This window comes from Moschus berezovskii, chromosome 5 (genome assembly GCF_049115385.1).
Source record: "Moschus berezovskii isolate FMDL1 chromosome 5, NW_MosBer_1.0, whole genome shotgun sequence".
NCBI classification, from domain to species: domain Eukaryota; kingdom Metazoa; phylum Chordata; class Mammalia; order Artiodactyla; family Moschidae; genus Moschus; species Moschus berezovskii.
In genome coordinates this window covers 53245865-53267521 of record NC_142464.1, presented here as the reverse complement: position 1 = coordinate 53267521, position 21657 = coordinate 53245865, and the positions used below count along the sequence as shown (strand labels likewise).

At 38.4% G+C, this 21657-nt stretch overlaps 1 protein-coding gene across 1 annotated transcript in view; it reads right to left on the bottom strand.

The window, feature by feature from the left end:
- The window catches only part of ANAPC4 (anaphase promoting complex subunit 4), a 34684-nt gene extending 15235 nt beyond the window's left edge, over nt 1–19449 (bottom strand). Inside the window, exons 1-16 of the mRNA XM_055434669.2 lie at nt 19102–19449; nt 16813–16918; nt 15346–15478; nt 13742–13816; nt 13573–13599; nt 13434–13478; nt 12710–12794; nt 11992–12096; nt 10644–10727; nt 9437–9523; nt 8956–9020; nt 8169–8211; nt 7980–8056; nt 5904–6004; nt 5768–5819; nt 1395–1450 (exon numbers count right to left, since the gene is read on the bottom strand). Of these exons, the coding sequence (XP_055290644.2) occupies nt 1395–1450; nt 5768–5819; nt 5904–6004; nt 7980–8056; nt 8169–8211; nt 8956–9020; nt 9437–9523; nt 10644–10727; nt 11992–12096; nt 12710–12794; nt 13434–13478; nt 13573–13599; nt 13742–13816; nt 15346–15478; nt 16813–16918; nt 19102–19230 (1270 nt within the window). The 5' untranslated portion in view covers nt 19231–19449. The remainder of the gene's footprint in view (nt 1–1394; nt 1451–5767; nt 5820–5903; nt 6005–7979; nt 8057–8168; nt 8212–8955; nt 9021–9436; nt 9524–10643; nt 10728–11991; nt 12097–12709; nt 12795–13433; nt 13479–13572; nt 13600–13741; nt 13817–15345; nt 15479–16812; nt 16919–19101) is intronic.
- Nucleotides 19450–21657: the final 2208 nt, after the last annotated feature.

The window sequence follows — 21657 nt, the reverse complement described above, 5'->3', positions numbered from 1 at the left end:
GTGCTAATGGTAAGGACTGAGTGGTAATTCATTTATCTTCTAATGCAGCTTCTTATTACAGTTAAGACATGCAATAAGAATATAAACTGCCTAATTACTCCAGTAATTATAAGTAAAACCAAGCTACTATTTCTCTAATAGAAAGTCACTTCTAAGGTTTCATTTAATTTGAACACTGCAATTTATTCTAATTAACTCTGATATTAAACAGGCTGGCCTGATAAACACTCTGGCTCCCCATTCTGGCTAGTATTGGTATGGTTTTGAGAAAAATCTAAGAATTTTAAATGTCAACATCCACTGATTGAATTCATTTTTTAATTAAAAGCAATTATATTAGGCTAACAAATATGAAAAGTCATGTTTTAAAAACATGAAAATTAAAGATTTGGAAAAAATCAATTAAAAGAAGATTTGGGCATTTGTTTAAAAGGATATTAGCACAGTACAGGTAATTTACTTTCTATTTTACTCTTTAGAATTTTAAGTACTATGGAATAAATAAATTCTATTTACAACTAAATTTTCCTGTGTTGGAAGGAAATGGATGCTAAATTATTTCAAAGACATTAAGAGAGGTCACAAAAATAGCAGTACAAATGGACTACATACATAAAATATGCACACCCTGTAGAGTGAGCATTAAAACATTTAATATCATGTCAGTAACTATTTGTTAATTACATACAAATGCAAAGAGATGCGGCGACACAAAGTAAGGACTAGTGGTCTGCAATCTATTCAGTGGGGCATCACTGTCCAGGAGAAGTGATAAGGGCAAAGTTCTAGTTCTGTGCTGTCCAACGTGGTAGCCACTAACTACAAGCAGCTCCTGAGCACTTCAAATGTGGCTAGCATGACTAAGGAACTGCATATGTAATTCTACAGAATTTCAACTAATTTAAACAGCCATAATCGACTAGTGGCTACCACAATGAATGGCACAGACCTACAGACAGAAGATCAAAGTATAAAACAAGAGTTAAACTATTCAAGGCAGAGGCTTTGTCTTATTTTCTCTCCCCCTTTCCACTCCAAATCTAACACCTAACAGTGCCTAATACAAAGTAGAGATTAAAAAATGCTATTTGAACCTAGGGAGACATTACAGAGTAAAAAAAGGTCAGTTATCAGTAAGTGATAGAGACAATCAATGTTAGAAGTTGTATCTGTGGGGGCGGGGATGAGAGGGTGTAAAGAAGAAATATGATTGGCCATGTGTTGAAAACTGCTGAAACTGAGTGAAGTGTAGGAGTGGGGTCATTTAAGCTATTCTCTCTACATTGACAAGTATTTAAAATTTCACTAGTGTAACAATATTCCAAATTGATATTCCCACATTTTTTTCTTCAAAAGTGTTAAAAATACAAGAATGCTTCATTCAACTAACTTACCCACATACAGCCACCGAAAAAATGCTTTGAAGTTTTTCATACTGCTATCTATAACTCTAAAAGATAAAAATAAATCAGAAATGAAATTATTACATGAGGTTCATATATCATTGTTCAATTACTATGGAATATAATAATCCTTACTGTTCTAGTATAGCCTATCTGGATGACATTTAAAGCTTTAGAACAGATTTAACAAATCAAACACATAGCTAAAAATAAAATCTCAAAAGAGCAAATCCTGATTCTTTTCAAAAATAAAGCAAATAACTCAGATTCTAACTGGTTATAACAGCCTTGCCACAAACTGTAATAGTCTCTCCAAGCATTCAATAAAGCATGAAATCCTTTTCTAACTTTGGAACCAAAAGAAATAAAAAAAAAACGAAAACAGTTTTCAGCACTATTCTCAGTTTTTAAAAAATATCACTGATCAGTAAGAAGAAAAAATATCAACCATAACAGAAAATCATTATTATAAATTTATACTGTCACTACCATTACCTCTAATATCAATAAGACATTACTTATGGAAGTTGATATTTTTATCCTTACAGTAACAGATCTCAAAAATCGAATTTCCTTGGGCTTTACACAAATGTACCCTGAAGACTAAGTGTTACAAGTGGAAATCATCTACACTTTGATGAAACTGTTTCTGAATATAGAAATGGATATCATTTTTTTAAAAGCTCTTTAAACTCACATCTGTAAGATAATTACTCTAAGCAAATAATATGTGCCCTTTTTACCCCTAAATCTCAAAGTCCCTTCTAAGCATTAAGTCTCATAATACTACTGGAGAAGTAGGTCAGTATCATTAACCTTTCTGTACACAGTACAACACGTGACATAAAAAACTGTGACATCTCTTGAGTTACCAAGCAACACGATCAAAACTCTCTTGCAGCAAAAATGGGGGAAAAAAAAAAAATTCCTGTCTTTCTCAGTTCACCCCAACCTCAGGCAACCACTGATCTGTTATAGGCTAATGTTAAAATTCTCACTGTCTCAGTTTCTCCATTATCACCTAAAATAATGCTATATTTCACTTATCTCCAAGGAGCAAGAAATTAAATCAACAACCTTTCATTCATATTAAAACATGATCAGAGAAAACTTAGTATTTTATGTTTACTCTCTGCAAATATGCAGAACCAAAAAATTATTCAACATTCAGGAAAAGGAATGTCATTTCCCTCCTGCTCTGTTCTTTGAGCACACACATCTATATTCTAAACTCCATTAAAATGACAGTGGGGAGGGGTGTATGTGTTATAAACTCACATACAAAAAGAGGATGATAGAAAAAAAGAAGTTTTTTTTAAGTTTCACAAACGTCAAAAGCAGACAGAAGACTGGTGAAGCTCACCAGCAGTGGCCACAGGTGAGGCACTTCAGAGAGAGAGCAGCAAGGAGTCATCCACCCAGCAGAACCCTGGGGACACTCAGTCCTTAGAAACATCAAGTTCAACAGAAGACATCAGGATGTATACTAATGCGTCGAGACAGCAAAAGAAACACAGATGTATAGAACAGTCTTTTGGACTCTTTGGGAGAGGGCAAGGGTGGGATGACTTGGGAGAACGGAATTGAAACATTTATATTATCATATCTGAAACGAATCGCCAGTCCAGGTTTGATGCATGATACAGGATGCTTGGAGCTGGTGCACTGGGATGACCCAGAGGGATGGGATAGGGAGGGAGGTGGGAGGGGGATTCAGGATGGGGAACACATGTACACCTGGGGCAGATTCATGTCAATGTATGACAAAGCCAATACAATATTGTAAAGTAATTAGCCTCCAATTAAAATAAATACATTAAAAAAAAAAAGACATCAGGATGGCGTCTGGGGCTGGATAAAGGAGGACAAACTGAAACAGAGGGTCACAGCACAGGCCCCCCCACATGCTCTGGCACTTGTGCTGGCTTTGGTCTACCATGCACCCAGCAATTCCAAGCAACTTTAAACTGCCTCAGGAATAAATGTGAGTAAACAATCAGGCATCAGGTTTTTGAGGAAAGCTTGCAACAAGAGACCAAAACAAATAGCAAAGTGACATATAAACAGGAGATAATTCAAGAAGCAGCAAAGACTTTAAAAAATCTAATTAATGTCCTCAGAGAGCCATGAAATGTCGTATCTACAGAGCAAGAGCACCGCTTTGAAAAATAAGTAAACAAATAAGAAAACACTTAGTAATTAAAAGACAGGACTGCCATAATAAAACCTGCAACAGCATGGCTCAGGTCAATGACCTCATTCTCCATTCCACCTGGGTTCTTATTCCAAAGTTCACACCCTAGACCCTCTTTACCAACCTGAGCCTTCTAAATCTCAATTTCAAGCATCCTGCTCAACCACAACCACCAGCTATCTTTCCAGTGACTTCTTGCCAGTATCCCAACAGTCGTACCACCAAGACTTACTCTACTAGTTCTCCCGTCTTTCACTGTCACTAACCCACTTATTTCTACTTTCAAAATATATTCAGGTTTTGACCATTTCAGATTCTGACCACCATTTCTCTCTTGGCTTCTGTCCTCACCCTCATATAATCTATTCTCAACACTAAGTAAATAACAAGAGGGATCAAAAAGACCCTAAGTCATATCCTGTTCCCCCACTGCCTGTAATTCCCTAAGAGCTTATTATATTATTCTTTATTATGTCCAGCGTAAAAGCCAAAGTCCTTACAACGGCCTACAGGCTCTACACAACTTGACCCATCCTCCATGTCCCCTTTCAACTCATCCTATTGCTCACAGTGTTAAGTTCACTAACTTAGTGGCTCCTGGAGGTTTCCCTCAAGTATGTCAGGCATGCTCCAAACTCAAGGCCTTTATACTTGCTGTCCCCTTTGCCCCCAAATATCAGCAAGGCTCACTCCTTCCACCCTCAAGGCCCTCCCTGACCAAAAAACTGCACCTCTACCCCCAGCATACCCTAGGTCCTTCTTCCCTACATGGTTTTTCCCACCACTACAAACCACTATCTGACCTGCTACAGATTTTAATTATTCATTTCTTTATTATCTGTCTCATCACATTAGAATACAGTATCTATGAAGGTAAGATTTTTATCAGTTTTGTTCACTACTATATTCTCAGCATCTAGAATAATGTTTAAAACACAGTTAAAAATGCACAATAAATGTATATGATGAATGATAGTGCTGGATAATCAAGTCAAGAAAATTTCACAAGAAACAGTAAAGACAAAGCTATTTTAAAAATGTGAATAAAAATAAAAGACATAGAGGGTCAATCCACGAAGTCTAATATGACCAACTAGATTTCTAGAACAAAAATCTAGTTTTAAAAAGTGGGGAAGAAGAGGAAATTATCAAAATAACAGAATTCAGGTTAAAAATAGCATTTTCTTATTAACAGTACAATGAATGGAAAGATCCACATTTAAAATACTACTGTGAAATTTCAACGTATCAAGGATAAAGCATAGTTTTCAAGATAAGAAAAAAAGCATACAAAGGAATGAGAATCAGAAGCACCAGACCTTCCATCAGCAACAAACAGGCCAGAATACAACAATGCTTTCAAAGATCTCGGAGAAAATAAATCTCCCTTCATAATCTATACTCAGTCAAAACCGTCAATTAAGTGTGGAAAGAGGAGAAAAGACACAAAAGGCCACAGAAAGCTTACCCTACACATCTGTTTTCTGAGTTATTGGAGGACATTTTCCACAAAGTGATTAAGTGAACCAAGAAACAGAGGAGATCCTGAAAGTAAGGATCTAACCCAGGAAAGCAGTGAAGAAAATGCCTGGGTGGCAGCTGGCACAAGAGCTGGAAGCAATGGACAGACTGGTGCAGGGGTGGTGGTGGGGCGGGTGCTGTGAGGTGGGAGGCTAACAGAGGAGGCACCAGGGACAGAGGGGCGTTCCAGGGATGTGATGCTACCCTTGAGGCAGGGAGAAAACCTAAAAAGGTGGTAAAGAGAGACAGAGCAAGGAAAAAAGAAAGCAAATAAGAGTCTAGAAAAAACAAACAAAGAGAGGAACAATTTCAAAAAACTTATAAATAAAAGAAATGCAGTACGGTCATACAATTTAGAAACATGGAAATAACCTATAGCACTAAAACCAGAAACAGACACAAGAGTTTAAAGGATTCCCTCTAAAGAGAGGACGTCCTCTGAGGTGAGGACAGGTGAGACAGGAAAATATCATGTGAATTTTTAAATCATTGTGCTATTGGTTTGTTTTAATCCTATAAACATGCAATTTTCATAAGAACTTAAAATCTCATTTTAAGAAAATCACAACAATTTGCTAGGTTCTCAACGACAAAAAGTGAAATATTCTCAAGTCAATGATTTCAATATTCAAGTATCCCCAGTACTTACTGAAGAAGTTCATTTGCCTTGAGTATGAAAGAACCTACTGCAGTAATAGCATCTGAAAAGAAGTAAATAAATAAATATCATTTGTCAGGTAAGTAAAGTGAGTTTAAAGCATTCTATTGAGAAATTAAATTACTACCTTCAATTCCTGCAGCATCTAGTCCAAGAGGTTCATATTTTTGCTTCCATGAAGCCATTCCTTTCAGTTCACTCAAATGGTATAATAAAGACTCTGAGCCACTATCAAAAACAGAGCAGAAATAAATTAGTATCATCACCATCATCAGGGTGGTAGGCACCTACTATCTTGCTTGAATATTTCCAAGTTTTCAAAAATAAAAACTGAAAGTAACTTTAATTTTCTTTCTATGAGAGACTGCTACTGCTGCTAAGTCACTTCAGTCGTGTCCGACTCTGTGTGACCCCACAGACGGAAGACCACCAGGCTCCCCCGTCCCTGGGATTCTCCAGGCAAGAACACTGGAGTGGGTTGCCATTTCCTTCTCCAATGTGTGAAAGTAAAAAGTGAAAGTGAAGTCGCTCAGTCGTGTCCGACCCTTAGCGACCCCACAGACTGCAGCCCACCAGGCTCCTCCATCCATGGGATTTTCTAGGCAAGAGTACTGGAGTGGCTTGCCATTGCCTTCTCCGTATGAGACTATTAGCTCTCAAAATTATTTCAAAAAACTGTAGCAGAATCATTTGGTTGTCATGACTAGTGAGATGAATTGGCCACATGATTAAACTTTATAAGATCAAATTATGTTCCACAGTTGGTCCTGGCACTGTTAAGACAGTCAAATGGTCATCTTGTTCACCTAACAGCTATGTATTTACCACTGAGCAAATATTTATTAAGCTCTAACTTCAGGTCAGGCACTATGGGGACTTCATGGTAAACGAAATGAAAGAGTCCTTATAACACTGATAGTCTAATGGGGGAGAGTCATAACCACATAATCAGACAGTATACCATTTCAACTACATAAATGCCCTAGAGGAAAACACACCAGGTTGGAAGGACTGATGCTAAAGCTGAAACTGCAATACTTTGGCCACCTCATGCGACGAGTTGACTCACTGGAAAAGACTCTGATGCTGGGAAAGGTTGGGGGCGGGAGGAGAAGGGGACGACGGAGAATGAGATGGCTGGATGGCATCACCAACTCTGTGGACATGAGTTTGAGTGAACTCCGGGAGTTGGAGATGGATAGGGAGGCCTGGCGTGCTGTGATTCATGGGGTCGCGGTGAGTCGGACACGACTGAGCGACTGGACTGAACTAAACAGTGAAAGAGAAGAACCTGAACTAGTCTGGGAATTAGACAAGGATTCTCTGAACATCTGAGCTGACAGCTGGAAAATGCAAGTGAAGAACAGAGTGGGAGCGCTCCAAAAAGCAGAAGAGACGCACAAAAGCCCCGGGTAGGGGACAAAAATGTTAAGTCTGAGAAGGCCACCAAAGACATGGGTCCTAAGAAACGAGAAGGCATTGGAAGCTTTTAATAAGAGTAACATGATAGATCCACGGTGGAGAACACATCTGAGGGACACAGTGTGGACTGGAGGAGACCGGGCCAGACAGCCCTACAGTGCTCAAAGAGGGAGGTGAGGGCCAGGGGTCTCAGCATAAAGAAATCTATCAAAATCTAAGTCAAACACTAAACATCAACCTGCAAGCTGCCTCACTGAGGTAGCGGTGTTTAAAAATGGCATGAGATTTGAGGATCTGGAACAGTCTTGGCTCTGACACGTAATAACTTTGGGGCAGCCATATGCCCTTTCTGAACTTCAGTTTCTTATGTAAAATGAGGATAATCATAACCCACACCTTGCCAAGAACTTAAAAGCAAAAATATGTAACATGTTTTTACATAACATATAAAATGATAAACAAACATACTTAATTTCACCGCTCAAAAAAGGGTATATGCCCTATTCAAGACATAACTCATGGTTGTCTGGGTGAGAAAAAAGCCCAGATAGGGCCTATGGTGGTGAAAAGATGTTGGAAAGTTATTTCATAGAGCAGAGTCACTATTATCAATTCTTTAAATCTTGGGCACTCCAAGATTTCCCTCAAATGCTACAGCAAAAATTTCAGCTAGAAGACGCTCAAACAGAGAATGCTAGATAAGGAAAAGAAGGCTGGAGAAAGAAAACCAATGCGAAGTACGTGCAGTGCAACACCAAAAGATTCTACATCATCTTCATACCTCTGTAAGTGACTTATAACCAATTTTTGTATACTGGAATATGATGACTCTATAGACTGGCCAAGCTTCTTTAAGCCCTGATTAAGAGAAAAAAAATATAACATTTAGCATACAAGTAAGATACTATATGCCATTCTAAAAAATAATAAGGCTATGTTCATAGTCATTAGAGTACAAAGATAACCACACCTTTACTGTTAACTGGTTCATTAAGAGGGTCTGAAGTTCAGCACTAGAATGAAAAAGAAAGTATTTTTAGTCTTCTCTATTTAAAATCTGAATGCATCACTTAAAACATTTAATTTCAAAGTACAAATTTAAACAAGATTTTAAACAAAAAGAAATAGCCCAGCAAAAATTAAGACTCTGTGGTAAGCAGAGAAACAGACAAAAACAGGAAACATTAAAGTCCACACACAGACTGAAATAGACATGAGAATGTGCTATACACTAAAATGGTATTTCACAACAGTAAGGAGAAGACGTACTACTCAATAAGCTACACTGGGCAATTATCTACACACTTAGAAAAAAGTAAGTTGCTGTGTCTTTCATAGCATACAACTAAATAAATCATATCTGGAACATGTAAATGGAATAAAATCATAAACCACAAAAAAAAAAAATCTCTGGATGAAAATAAAGATCTCTGACTGCTTAATATGGGAAAATCTTTTTAAGAATAATGCTGAGGCAAATACGATAAAAGAAAAGAGTGATTTAGCTACATAAAGATTTTTAATTTTCTATACATTTAAAAAGTACAGATATATGTACACATAGTACATACACATAAAATGATTAATTTACATAGAAAATAAATGTGTGAATAAAAAAGCCTAGAAAGACACATACTATTCTTTGTTTTTTGTGCATCAGAATTTTCTATTTTTTTTACAATGAATATGAATTCTTTTGAAATAAATTACTTTAAAAAGAGAAGGTAAAGCAAGAGTATCTAATGTAAGTTTATTACCTTGCTTTCCCCCACAACAACAAGTCCATGAATTCGTCTTGCACTGATGTGGTTGTGTTCTTTTCCTAGAGAAAGATGGATAAACTCATGATAGGTGTTTTTTAAATAAGTATTATTCAAAATACAGGAATATGATGACTCCCTTTCTTACCTTTAGCTTTCTCTCAAATCCATATTTAAACTGAATATCTGAATAGCAGTTATAAGAAAACAGCCAGTCAGCTCGTCCAACACCTGTCCTTAATCCCCACATCTTATCAGCTCCACTTCACAATCCTGTCCCCACCTACGTTTTTCCAATGGGAAGGACTGGCATTATCCCTCTCTGAGACAAGAGTCTGAGATTAGATGAAGCCATCTCAAAGAAATCATGATCTGAGCCTTGAACAAATCAGACCGATTTTTCTCATGTCCCTCATGAACGCAGTAAGGACATCATACACTCTTTAACACCTTCCATGGGAAACTCCAGTTACATTACCTGCACAAACTTGGTAAGACGAGAATCCATCTGCATCAGTATTTCTTCCCAGGCTTCACACATACATGTCAGTGACAAATTTATATACTATTAGCAAAAAGAAAAAATATTAAAGTAGCAAAAAACACAAGTCAATATGCTAACTAAATAATACATGCTTCTTACTGCCAACTGTCTCAAAGAAATCCAGGATTTACTGTAAACCACTTTTAACTCAGTTAAGCCTGAGAAAGAAGAGACCATGGCTAACACCTGATAATCATTTAACTATCAAACATTCTCAAATTAAGTTTTTATCTGGTAAAATAGATATTTTTCAACTATTTACATGTATGATGTGTTTTATGTACATTCACTGTCAAAATGCTGATTGGTCAACTATTCAATCTTCAAACAGTATCCTTTTAAAAAGATACTGATCTCCAGAAATCTTTGACACGAAGTACATTAGTGACTGTGGCAGACTAAAGAGAGAAGGTCACGGTTCTCTGCAGCGCCTCTATCCAGATGTAGAGTCAGTTTCTCCAGTCTGTCGATTTGGGCTGGCTGTGCATCTCAGTGTGACACAGCAGCACACGTGTCACTGAGTCCAAGGCTCCAGAAGGCTTTGCAAGCTTCCACTCACACTCCTGACATTCCCGCTGTCGACAACACTTACCCAACAAGCCTGATCTAGCCTGTTGGGAAATGGGGAGTGTGGAGCTCAGATAAAGCCATCATGGCTAAGAGATACTCGAACCAGCCAGCTGACCACTGCTGTATGACCCAGACCAGCCTGAAGAGATGAACCTAGCCCAGAACAACAGAACCTTCAGCTGGCCTGACCCAAACAGTCAACTAACTAAAACACAATCACCGGCTAATTTGGGCTACATTTATTATATTCAAAAGCTGTTAGAATGACTATTTTCCATAATACTTGATTTGCAAAGAAACTTTTAAAATTCCAAAATATTTTATTTATGAAAATGTTTAAAAAGATTTAAATTACTTTTTTCTTTTCTTTTGGATATATAGGGATGGGTGGAATAGATTTTCAATTAAATTCCTTTTTCTTGTTTCAGTGGACATTATAAGCTTATCTATCAGACTAGACACCGCTGCCATGTATAGCTGGCTTTAAAAAGTAAGATTTTCAAGTTTTTTGTTTACACAACATTAGAAACTTATAGTAAACAGTCACACAAAACAAGCTATAAATAAATACCTGTAAAAGAGCTGAAATGTGAGTAAACTTCCTGGCCATTCGAGTTACTTCAGGTAAGAAAGAGTACAATAGATTGGTTTCAAGCTGTCAAATCAAAATACTTAAGTGAGTCACAAACAGATATATATTTACTACTCTTACTATGTATCAGAAAGACTACCTCAGAATTTTGCTCCTTTTCAGTATAACAAATCAGAAAATAACAGAAAATAATTTTAGGATTCTCTCATCTGTAGCATCTAACTATGTACAGATTACCCCCTCTAAGTTAGCAATCCTCTCTACTTAGTTAGAATAAATGTAATAATCTAATTTATACCACTATTATGAGGGACTTTTAAAATGATCACAAATAACATCTAAAAATTTTTTAAGGAATTATAGCTACTGATAAATACAAGTTAACTATCTATTACAGAGGTACACAAATTATCACAATAAAGTTGTTATTAAAAACATCCGTTACAAATTCCACATAAAGAGTGAATTATTTTACTGTAACACCAAACACAATTCGGGAAATAGTATTTTCACAGAACCGTAAGATGGAGAGCAACCATGAACAACTGCTCCGGCAAACAGCAGGAAGTCAGGAGCTCTCTGCTGATGTGAATACAATGAAACTATAAGGCCTCATTTGCGTCACATCCTGCATCTTTTCCTCCTACTTTTGTTTGAAAGTTCACACATACTAAGATTAAGTGGCTGGGTTATTTGAGATGAAATTTCAGGGAAGATTTTCCAGAAGGCAAAGCTCCAATCTAAATACTCTGTAGGAGCCCAGTTTCCAGTCTATGATACAAACTGCACACAATGAAAAGGTTTTCCCCAGCACTGACTAGGCATCTCACACAAGAGGCAATGTGTTAGTTAAGAGCCCCGGCTCTGGAGCCAGACTGCCTAGCATCACTTTCGAGTCCTTACCAAGCAAGTTACAGTCTCTCTGTGTGCCATTTACTCAACTACAAAATGGGGATAATAATAGTACCTACCTATTAGGTTACATAAAATTATACTGAATTACTCAGTACTGGGCACATATTAAATAATAAATATTAGCTTTTATTATTATTAGGGTCAAAATCCCAAGAAAATACTTGTTACAAACATGAACTGGCATAGCAACAAGTTAATATTGGTCATTAATAGACCATCAAAACACTGTTTTGATGAAAATTATGCTGAGCAATTGGAATAATAAGGTATTCACCAGTAACACTCTAAGATTTAGAAGCTCCAAGTCAATTTTTTGCTTTGTTTTAATGGCCATTAGAATCCAGTGATATAGATAATAAAAATCAAACCTTTAAAAACATATATTTACTCTCTGTTAGGTTCAAATACTCACCTGAAAATATGAAACTTCTGAAGCACCACTGGCAGAAACTTCTGTGACCACTGACAATGATTTCAAATCACTTGATAGACATAATGCAAGACAAGTACCAACAATCTGTAAAACAGTCAAATCCCCATTATATTTAGTGTTATTGCTACACTGCATCTGCTTACAATACAGGAGGCAAAAATTCAGAGCTCTAAAAAGCAGTAACTCCTGCCACATACGTGGCAGATAAAGGCATGTGTCCACTTAGTTGCAAGGACACAGACACAGACCCTAACAATGCACCCAAGTGCTGGAGAACTAACATAGCCCACAGAGCCTGCAACATTTTCCATCCTTCTAGGGAACTGTAAGAATAAGAAAAAGGTATGAGAAGACCAAGACTGCACCTAAGATTGCGTCTGATGACTTTCATCACATTCCAACCACAAACGGTAGCTCTTAAACTCAAGGCTAGAAAAACATTAAATCATAACCAAGTGCACCATAGTAAACTTTTAGTTAAGAAAAAATTTTTTGACTAATTCCACTAAGAACCTCTGATCTTCACAGACATCATATCACTATTTTATCTTAGTAAGAAAATTATCCTCTTAACATTTAAGGACAAGTAAATCCAAGAAATGAAACTGGGAAAAAAAGTAACGTTTTATTCTTTTCCATAAATCAGTCAGCTGTTACATTCTAAGGCAAAAATAGAGAATCTTAAAGAAAAACTTACCCCAGTGACTCGAGCAATTTTGAACATTCCATAAGCATAAAGCTCAATAAAACCAGAGCTTCCTCCAAGGACAAGAATATTAAGCCTAATTAAAAATAATGCAACAAGCTGAGGACAACAAAGAGGACGAGTTCTTACACCAAGAGACAAGTTGCTGCTGCTCTCACATCATCTGCACACTCAAGCTCCCTAGCAGGAAGACTAAACCTCTAAACAGATTCACCAAGGTTCAATTGTATCGGGCTTATTCTCCACCCCCCTCCCCAGAAGAACAACATAAATCTCACCCGGCCTAAAAGACCTCAGTTTACAGTAAAATAAGAATATATTATTTTAACAATTGTATTTATATACCCTCAATAACAAAATCCTCTCTTTTCCAGTTAATATAAAGTGCCATCACTTTTACCATGGCCCTGATGCTAAACATATTAAGTGGGCTTACAGAACCTGAAGATTTCAATTTAAATTTCAGAAACTCAAGCACTTCTATCCTTCTTTACTTTTTTAAAATGAAAGTATACCATAATATTAAACTTGACACAAATATCATACAATAAAAATGAGTGAAAAATATATATTATCTGTTTATTGTTCAGAGGTATTTGTCAGCAGTGAAATAAAATGACAAAGAAAATATCTTTGGAACTCTGGTCTAAAAACTGCCTCAAGTATCAAATTTAAGAAGATAAAACTTGTTATTTAAGATGTCTGCAAGATTTACCTGACATCTCCCAAAAGCTTAATAATTTCATCAGAATTTTCTTCACTAAAATATAAAAATAAATTGGGTTATCTTTCAACTATACGCTTCAAATAATAAAAGATTTATCTTACTTGAAAACAAAAAAGGCATACCTTACCTAAATATTTTTGAGGTGTTGCTATAACTAGAAAAAAGAAACAGATTAGGGTAAAAAACTCTCAATAGAAATGCATTTTTTTAAAACACATGAGAAAACTGTCAATGTTAAAAGTAAAAGAAAGAAACCTGTAAGATTAATTCTAATGAGATTAAACTCTGATACTTACTTTTTCGGCAATGTAGGAAGTTTAGGTAAGAGAAGATTTGATTCATCCTCAGAATTATAAAAGGATGTTAGAACACTACAAAGGGGAAAATAAGATAAAACAAAAATAAGTATTATAAAAACAAATATTCTACTTCTTGTTCCATTAAAAAATATTACTTTTTTAAAGGCCCAATTTTACATATGACACATTACCAAATAAACATAGTGACTTTTACAGTGGTAAAACTGTGTATGGCATTTAACAATCACAAACAAGAAACAGAAAAGTTGGAAATTCTTCATTTGTCTTGAACTTTATTTCTGAAAGAAAAAAAATCAGCCTACCCACTTTATGTTAAGAGGAACAAATATTTATAAACAATTTTCTCAGCATATGAAATGCATCCATATGTATTTGGTAGCAGTACCAGATATGGACTGATAATTTGATTCCTTAACTCTCCTCTAAAAACCAACACTGAACACAGGAGTACCAAGAGCAATTTTAAACAACACTGCAGTTATTATAATGTAATGATGGGTTCTATGACTTATACGCATTTGGAGATGTAACAATCCAGTAGGTGTATATAAGATGACACCAAGTATTCTGAAACAGTTTTATTTATCCTCCCATTTTTTTCAATCCTACCTCCAAATACAGTTGGAAATGAATAAAGTGAAAAGTGGTGTCCTGAAAGACCCTGGAATCTCCATATAACATTTCTGAACTCTTAACAGAAAGTGTGTTAGGAATACACTTAGCAGATAACTGGACTGGAACAGAAATTACATGGTATACTCTGCTCCTCTATAGATTCACATGACCACTTGCAACCTTTATTATTTGATGATGGATTGATCCTTGTTTTATCTACAGTGACTTTTAAACCCCAGGCTAGACCTTATTATTTAATATTTTTACAAGCCCCTCCTGAGGAAATTTGTGAATTAATAATCAGGATTTACAAATTAATTTGATATTAACTTAAAACTTAATTAGAATGGAAAAGCTAACAGGAAGAAAATGATCTTATTTCCTCAAAAAAAAAAAAAAATTTTATGTTCAGTATTCACTAAGCCTACTGACCCTTTAGGCTATCTTTACTGCAAACGTGGCAGAGTACTTGATTTCACAGACTAAGGCAAAACTATTTTCACAAAATAAGGAAATTATAGGGACCACAAAAACAAAAAGAACTCATTCACTATCAAAATAAAATGCTCAATTCAGCATTTTTCATATTCGAAGAATATTTACTCAGACACAGAAACACAAAGTTCCAGAATGAAATATATGGTGAAAAGAAAAACAGAACCTTAATTTGCTAATCAGCAATCTTAACTAATATTACTTGAACGTATAAGTCATTGATATAAACTTTTAAAAATAACCAAAAAGAAAAATCTTGGCCATTCAGGCATTACTACTCCAATAATAAAACAGATTTTTTTCCAGAAGAGAAAGAAATCTAGCAAACATTAAAAAAAATTTCATCTTGATAAGTTTAAAACAAAAGGTTAAAAGCAAATACACACTCAATACTCAGATACGCCTAAGTTTCCACTTTAAAAAAATGAAAATGTCATGAACATCCTACTGGGACTACTTTATCACTCTACCTGCTCTCAACAGTCACTTCCATCCAATGCATACAAGAAACGGGGGCCTCCACAGAAAAAGAGTGCAAGCTTTCAGGTTTTTCTACATCACACAACACGATTTTCTTGGTATCAGCAAGAGCAAAGGCCAAAACTAAAACAAGAAGAAATAATCAGAATCAGTCACTGTAATACTAAGAGAAAAATGGGTATTTCATTTCTTGCCCAATTTTACTATTTTAAATATATCATAATCATAGAAATGACTTAACCCTTAAATCCTTCCTTTAAATAAGTAAAAAACTGCAAGGTATCTTTGCATCCAGTTATGCTGTTATCTACACTTATCTTCAAATGCTCAAACTTTTGTGAGCAATTTACTACTGTCTTGTGTACTGTTCTTAACATCTGACATATCAGAGCCTCTAAACTGGAAGCTTGATGCCAAGCAGAAAACACACAACAGACATCAACATAGAAACAATAATACTGTATCACCAAGACATACTGGTCCCCATCTGAAAGTTAAAAAGCGATTCCATCTGCTTGGTTCTTGGCAAGGTTTTTTATTCCACTTTTTAATTTCTAACCCTTATTGAACAGGGATATCAAATACTAATGGGTCTTCTTCCTTTCACTGTAGCTGAATGATTTAGTATCATTTCTCTACAGAAGTCTTTAATGTCTTCCTAACATATAAAATTGAAGAACGTCTAGACAGAAGACTGTGTGTTTCACTGAATACCAATACATACAACTCTGCGAGATGTATCCAAGTCTCCTCTTCTTTAAAACAATTTAAAGCAATCTTGAGATAATCATTACCAAGCTAAGCCTTATTTTACTGTCCAAAAACAGGAGACATTTTAAAATGATAAAATATCACCTACTTAAATACATTTTCACACACACTGACTTTCATGATTTTTGAGATCCTGATGTTTTTGGATAAAGAGAGAAAGATCTCAAAATACTACTTACAAAAGTTCTCTAATTTTACACATACTTTTTTTATTTTTTTTTCCAGTAGAAGAAACAAGAACTGAGCAAAATGAATATTGAGCAAAATAGTTGTTATTTGTAGAGTGACAGGATTTCAGGGCGTTTTTACATACTTATATTTATCTAGGGAAAAAAGGAGGCAACAAGGAGGAATACATATCATTTTACAAAAACAATTTTTTTTTTAAGCACCAATGATACAGATGACTTGCAGCATTTTCCTGTGCTGACTGGATATGTACGGCAGCTCAAATGACTGTCACTGTAAGAACACATGGAAGAGGAGAGCTCAGTCCTCAGAGCAGCAGCACGGTAAGCTACGACATACAGGGCATCGACAGGAGTAAGATCACACGGAAATTGAAGGAAGGGGGTCAAAACTGAATTCTAGTACACTGTAAGAAAAATTCTTTCTGTAAGTAAGTTCTCTTCACAGAATACTTTTTCTGAAAAACAAAAACATAGTTTTTACAATACTGTCATTACGTTTGCCATCTGGTCTCCAAGCCAGACAGGTCACTTCTTTTCCTGTATTTTCATTTGGTGGAAAACTCCAAACTCGATGAAAACTAGCAAGTCGATGAAGTAAAACCTAAGACAAAACAGATATAATGGCAGATAATAAAAACATCCACTTCCAAAAATAAAATAAATCTAAATCCCCACTATAAAAATTTTTTTAAATTGTACCAAGTATAATATTTAGCCATCAGAAGAAATTCAAAGACAAGAGTGTCAGAATGAACTTAAGGTATTTTCAAAGAAATGGGTGAAACAAGGCCTAATTTAACCCTGTACGCTACACACTTTCCTAACTTTTATGTCAACAAGAGACTTATGTTTTAGAAAGGAATACAGCTTCCCGGCAGCTCAGCGGTAAAGAATCTACCTGCCAAGCAGAAGACTCAGGTACGATCCCTGGGTCGGGAAGATGCCCTAGAGAAGGAAATGGCAACCCACTACAGTATTCTTGTCTGGAAAATCCCATAGACAGAGGAGCCTGGCAGGCTACAGTCCATACGGTCGCAAAGAGTCTGACACAACTGAAGCGACTTAGCACACATGCGTGCACTGGCTCATTCACGCCTTCCAACACTACTCATCATCATTTTTGGTGACTTCAAGAGCAACAATGTCCTGGCTGGTTGGTTCTCAACTACCTCTTCTTCAATGATCACAGCTTCTACCTCACCTCAGTCATTCCCAGGGTCATGTCTGGTACACTGTCATTACGGACAACTACAAATGCTGCCATAAACTTCAGCTGCAAACTTCCCACTTTCCATCACTGTCTGTATCTTTCCTGCTCATCCCTACTAATACCCAACTTCAATTCTTCAACCTCACCAAGACATACAATCCAATGAGTCTACCATCGATTCTCTGTCCCTCACCCCACACATGACCTCACTTCCCTACTTAATCAGGTTAGAATCCAAAGTTCATCATTACAATCACTTCTCTTGTACATAACTTCGACTCCCTTGCATCTCTTGCTTTTTGTCACCCTTTGTCACAACAACTCTGGTTAAACCCAACCACACCTGCACCCATGCAGCTGAACAGAAGAGGCTCACAACCATGCTCACTAGTTTCACTGTAGAACCACTAACCTCATGTGCCTTTTAATACTGAAGAACAATCCTATTAGATGCACTAGTCCACTTGCCTTGTTGGCTTCTTCAAACTTCTCTTCCCTCCTCAAAATTCCAATATTTTCTTCTCCATCCTCACTCCTAAAGAGTGCCCTTTCTTCTTCACTAAGAAAATGGAAGCAACAAGTGCCCACAATTACACCTACTCATCTGGTCACACTAAAGTTCCTGTTTTTCCCCTTCCCTCCTACAGTTGTGGCTGAAGGAACTGCACTCCTCTCAGAGCCATGACAGAATTCCAGAACACTCTGGATGCGAAGGGAGACTAGATTTCATGGAGGGCTTTGAGAAAGCAGACATCAATACCCTGGCGACAAAGCCATGACAATCAACACAGCTTTTCAGGCTGCCATGTTTCCCTGGCTGCTAAGTTCCCTTTTCCAACTAGTTTCCAAGCCTGGCTGAAGACAACTCCCACCTGACCAAGTAACTATCAGGACACCTGCCAAAAGGCCAAAGGAGTAAAGACACAAAAGTGAAGGTTTCCTTACAAAATGTCTTGCCAAGTAGTTAAAAACTTTCAGCAGAAAGTTACAACTGGGTTACACTTGATGAAGTGTCATATAATGCGAACCAGAAAGACTGACAACACTCAGGCACATTCCATCAGGCATCAGTGAATCAGGCACATTCCATCAGGTGAAGCATCACTCTTTGTTTCAATTTAAAGGTGTTTTTAATAGGAGGTGGCTAACCAACCAACACTGTGAACGTTGGACCACAGAATAAAGATTCTTAAACATCCTCTCTGACAGCTACAGACACACATATTCACAGCTCGAGTCTGACAGCTCACCTTCCTTCTGCCTGAATTGTAAGTAAACGAAGGGCGGAATCCGTGGCCCCACTACTATGTCAACTCATGAGTGATACATGAGTCTTTAAAAGCCCCATTTAACAAATAACTATGAGAGTGTCCGGGATGCTGGACTGTGTGATTGTGACAAGCTGTGTGAAAACTAGTTTCGGCCACAGAATGCGGGAAACGGGTGGACGAAAGACCTTTCCTGTGTACGGTCCCTTACAGTCACCTGGACTACGGAGCAGGACTGCAGAGAGGGGCAGCGCAGACAGGTGGCCCGGGCTCGGCGTCCTCGTGGCTGCGCGCCGGCTCACTCACCTCGCCCGCGGTGTTGGCCAAAGCAATGAGATCCCGCTTGGGTGACCAGACCAGGAAGATGATCTCCTGCGGCAACTGCTTCTCTCCCACCACCCGGAAGGATGGGAAACAGGTCGGGAAACGCAACATGCGGACGGCCCCGCAACGACTTCCCTAGTCGGAGGCTGGCCGGGGCCCGCCCGGGGCCGCTCTGACAGGGCCCGGCGCCGCTCCCGCCCCGGACCCTTCCGGCAGAGCCCCAACGGCGGCGGTACCAGGGAGGCGCCCCACCTCAACCAACGCGGGCCAGGCGGCCTCCGCCTCCCGCTTTCCCTGCCCGAGCCGCCGCCGCCGCGCGCTTTCCGGGCACTTCCGGTGCGCGAACGTCTCGCGAGAACACGGAGGCGAGGTTTCGATCAGCCAGGGTCCTTTCCACAGTCTCCACACCGGTGGTCCCCAGTCCTGCTTGCTCAGTAGAGAGGTTTTTTGGTTTCTTTTGCTTTAAACACCGTGCCCAGGCAGCACGCCAGACTGATTAAAAGCACTTCCCTGGTGGCTCAGACAGTAAAGAATCGCCTGCAATGCGGGAGACCCGAGTTCGATCCCTTGGTTGGGAAGATCCCCTGGAGGAAGGCATAGCAGCCTACTCCAGTATTCTTGCTGGGAAACCCCATGGACAGAGCAGCCTGCCGGGCTACGCAAAGAGTTGGAAACGACTGAGCGACTAATGACAGCATAACACAGTACGGAGTGGGACCCAGGATTTATGGCACACTCAAAGTGCTGCCAATTTGCAGCCTACGTAGGAGAGCTCTTGCTTTAAAATCTCCGACATAGGCAAATACCTTGATTCTTTGTCCCATTTAAGCTTCAAAACTACTGATATTAGTAGCCGCATTGTAATAAATGAGGACGGTGGGCTCAGTCAGGATTTGTCTCATAGCTATTGGAGCGTCTACCATACGAAGGAATCTGGGCTCCACAAGTGCCAAGGGGACATGGATGGGCTCAGCCTGGCCGGATGTGTGAATCAGAATCCATCTGATGCCTCTTGTTACACACCTAAATGTGTTAACTTGTTCAAAAGTTCCCATAAGTTATGTATCTGGTTAAAAGAATGTGACTATCATCCTGTGATTCTCCATCTTAAAGTCTATGGTAGAAAGCCATCTACCTTTCACTTCGTTTGACTGGCTCAAAGAAGAAATGTGGGAAGATCTTCAACTCTAAATAAGCCCTATCTTCCTGCCATCTATCTGGATCTAGACCCTGGGAAAAGGTGACAGAAGTAATTCATTCAGCAACAAGTATTTCAGGCACTATTTTGTGCCAGGCAGTTTGTAACTCATGATGTTTACCCTGCTCCCTTTCAGAGATGGGTCTTTTACCTTGCTTTTTCTGCAAACTATTAAGCATGGTCCCCAAATTTGTCCAGAGGCAGTATTCCAAGGTGAGAATGGACTTGCTTTTGTTATTAATGAAATGCATTTTTGGGTATTATTTAATGTTCTGGAGTGTTGTATAGTTGTTAGCACAACCAGTGCCACCTTGAGCATGTACAGTACCTCCTGTCCTTCCACTGCCCTACCCAGGACTGTGTGGTAAATCACTTCTCTGTCACCAAGAGCTTTGCAGTTAATACTGTTTAATAATTATTAGGACCAGGTGGCCTTTATGCTCTGTTAGTCCCCAAACAATGATGAAGACCTTCCCTGACGTGTTCCTGGCACCCAGAAGACTAGTTGTGCTAAAGTTGCTTTAGTCACATCTGACTCTGCAACCTATGGACTGTGGCCTACCAGGCTCCTCTGTCCATGGGATTCTCTAGGCAAGAATACTGTGAATGGATTTTCAGCCCACCTCCAGGGGATCTTCCCAACCCAGGGATCAAACCTGGGTATCCTGCATTGCAGGCGGATTCTTTACAGTCTGAGCCACTAGGGAAGCTCAAGACTAATTCAGTTCAGTTCAGTTCAGTTCAGTCGCTCAGTCATGTCCGACTCTGCGCGACCCCATGAATCACAGCACGCCAGGCCTCCCTGTCCATCACCAAATCCCGGAGTTCACTCAAACTCATGTCCACAGAGTCGGTGATGCCATCCAGCCATCTCATTCTCCGTCGTCCCCTTCTCCTCCCGCCCCCAACCTTTCCCAGCATCAGAGTCTTTTCCAGTGAGTCAACTCGTCGCATGAGGTGGCCAAAGTATTGCAGTTTCAGCTTTAGCATCAGTCCTTCCAATGAACACCCAGGATCGATCTCCCTTAGAATGGACTAATTACCCATTCATAAATCTTGACTTCAGAATGCACTTCTTGTTTCTCTAGGTGAACTACTATAAAACTGTTGCAGTGGTCCTTTGGCGGTGCTGAGTGCAATTGCAAATGCTTCCAGATCATTGTCTGCCTGACCCCAACTTGTGAGTTACCTGGTAATAAACTGATCCATTGATAATATGGCACTGGCTGCCTGGTTTTTGGGTCTCAAGATAACCTTCTCCATCCTCTAACACATGGCAATAGATAATCTAGATGGTGGGATGCATTTAGATAAATCCACTATCTACCTGCTTTACAATC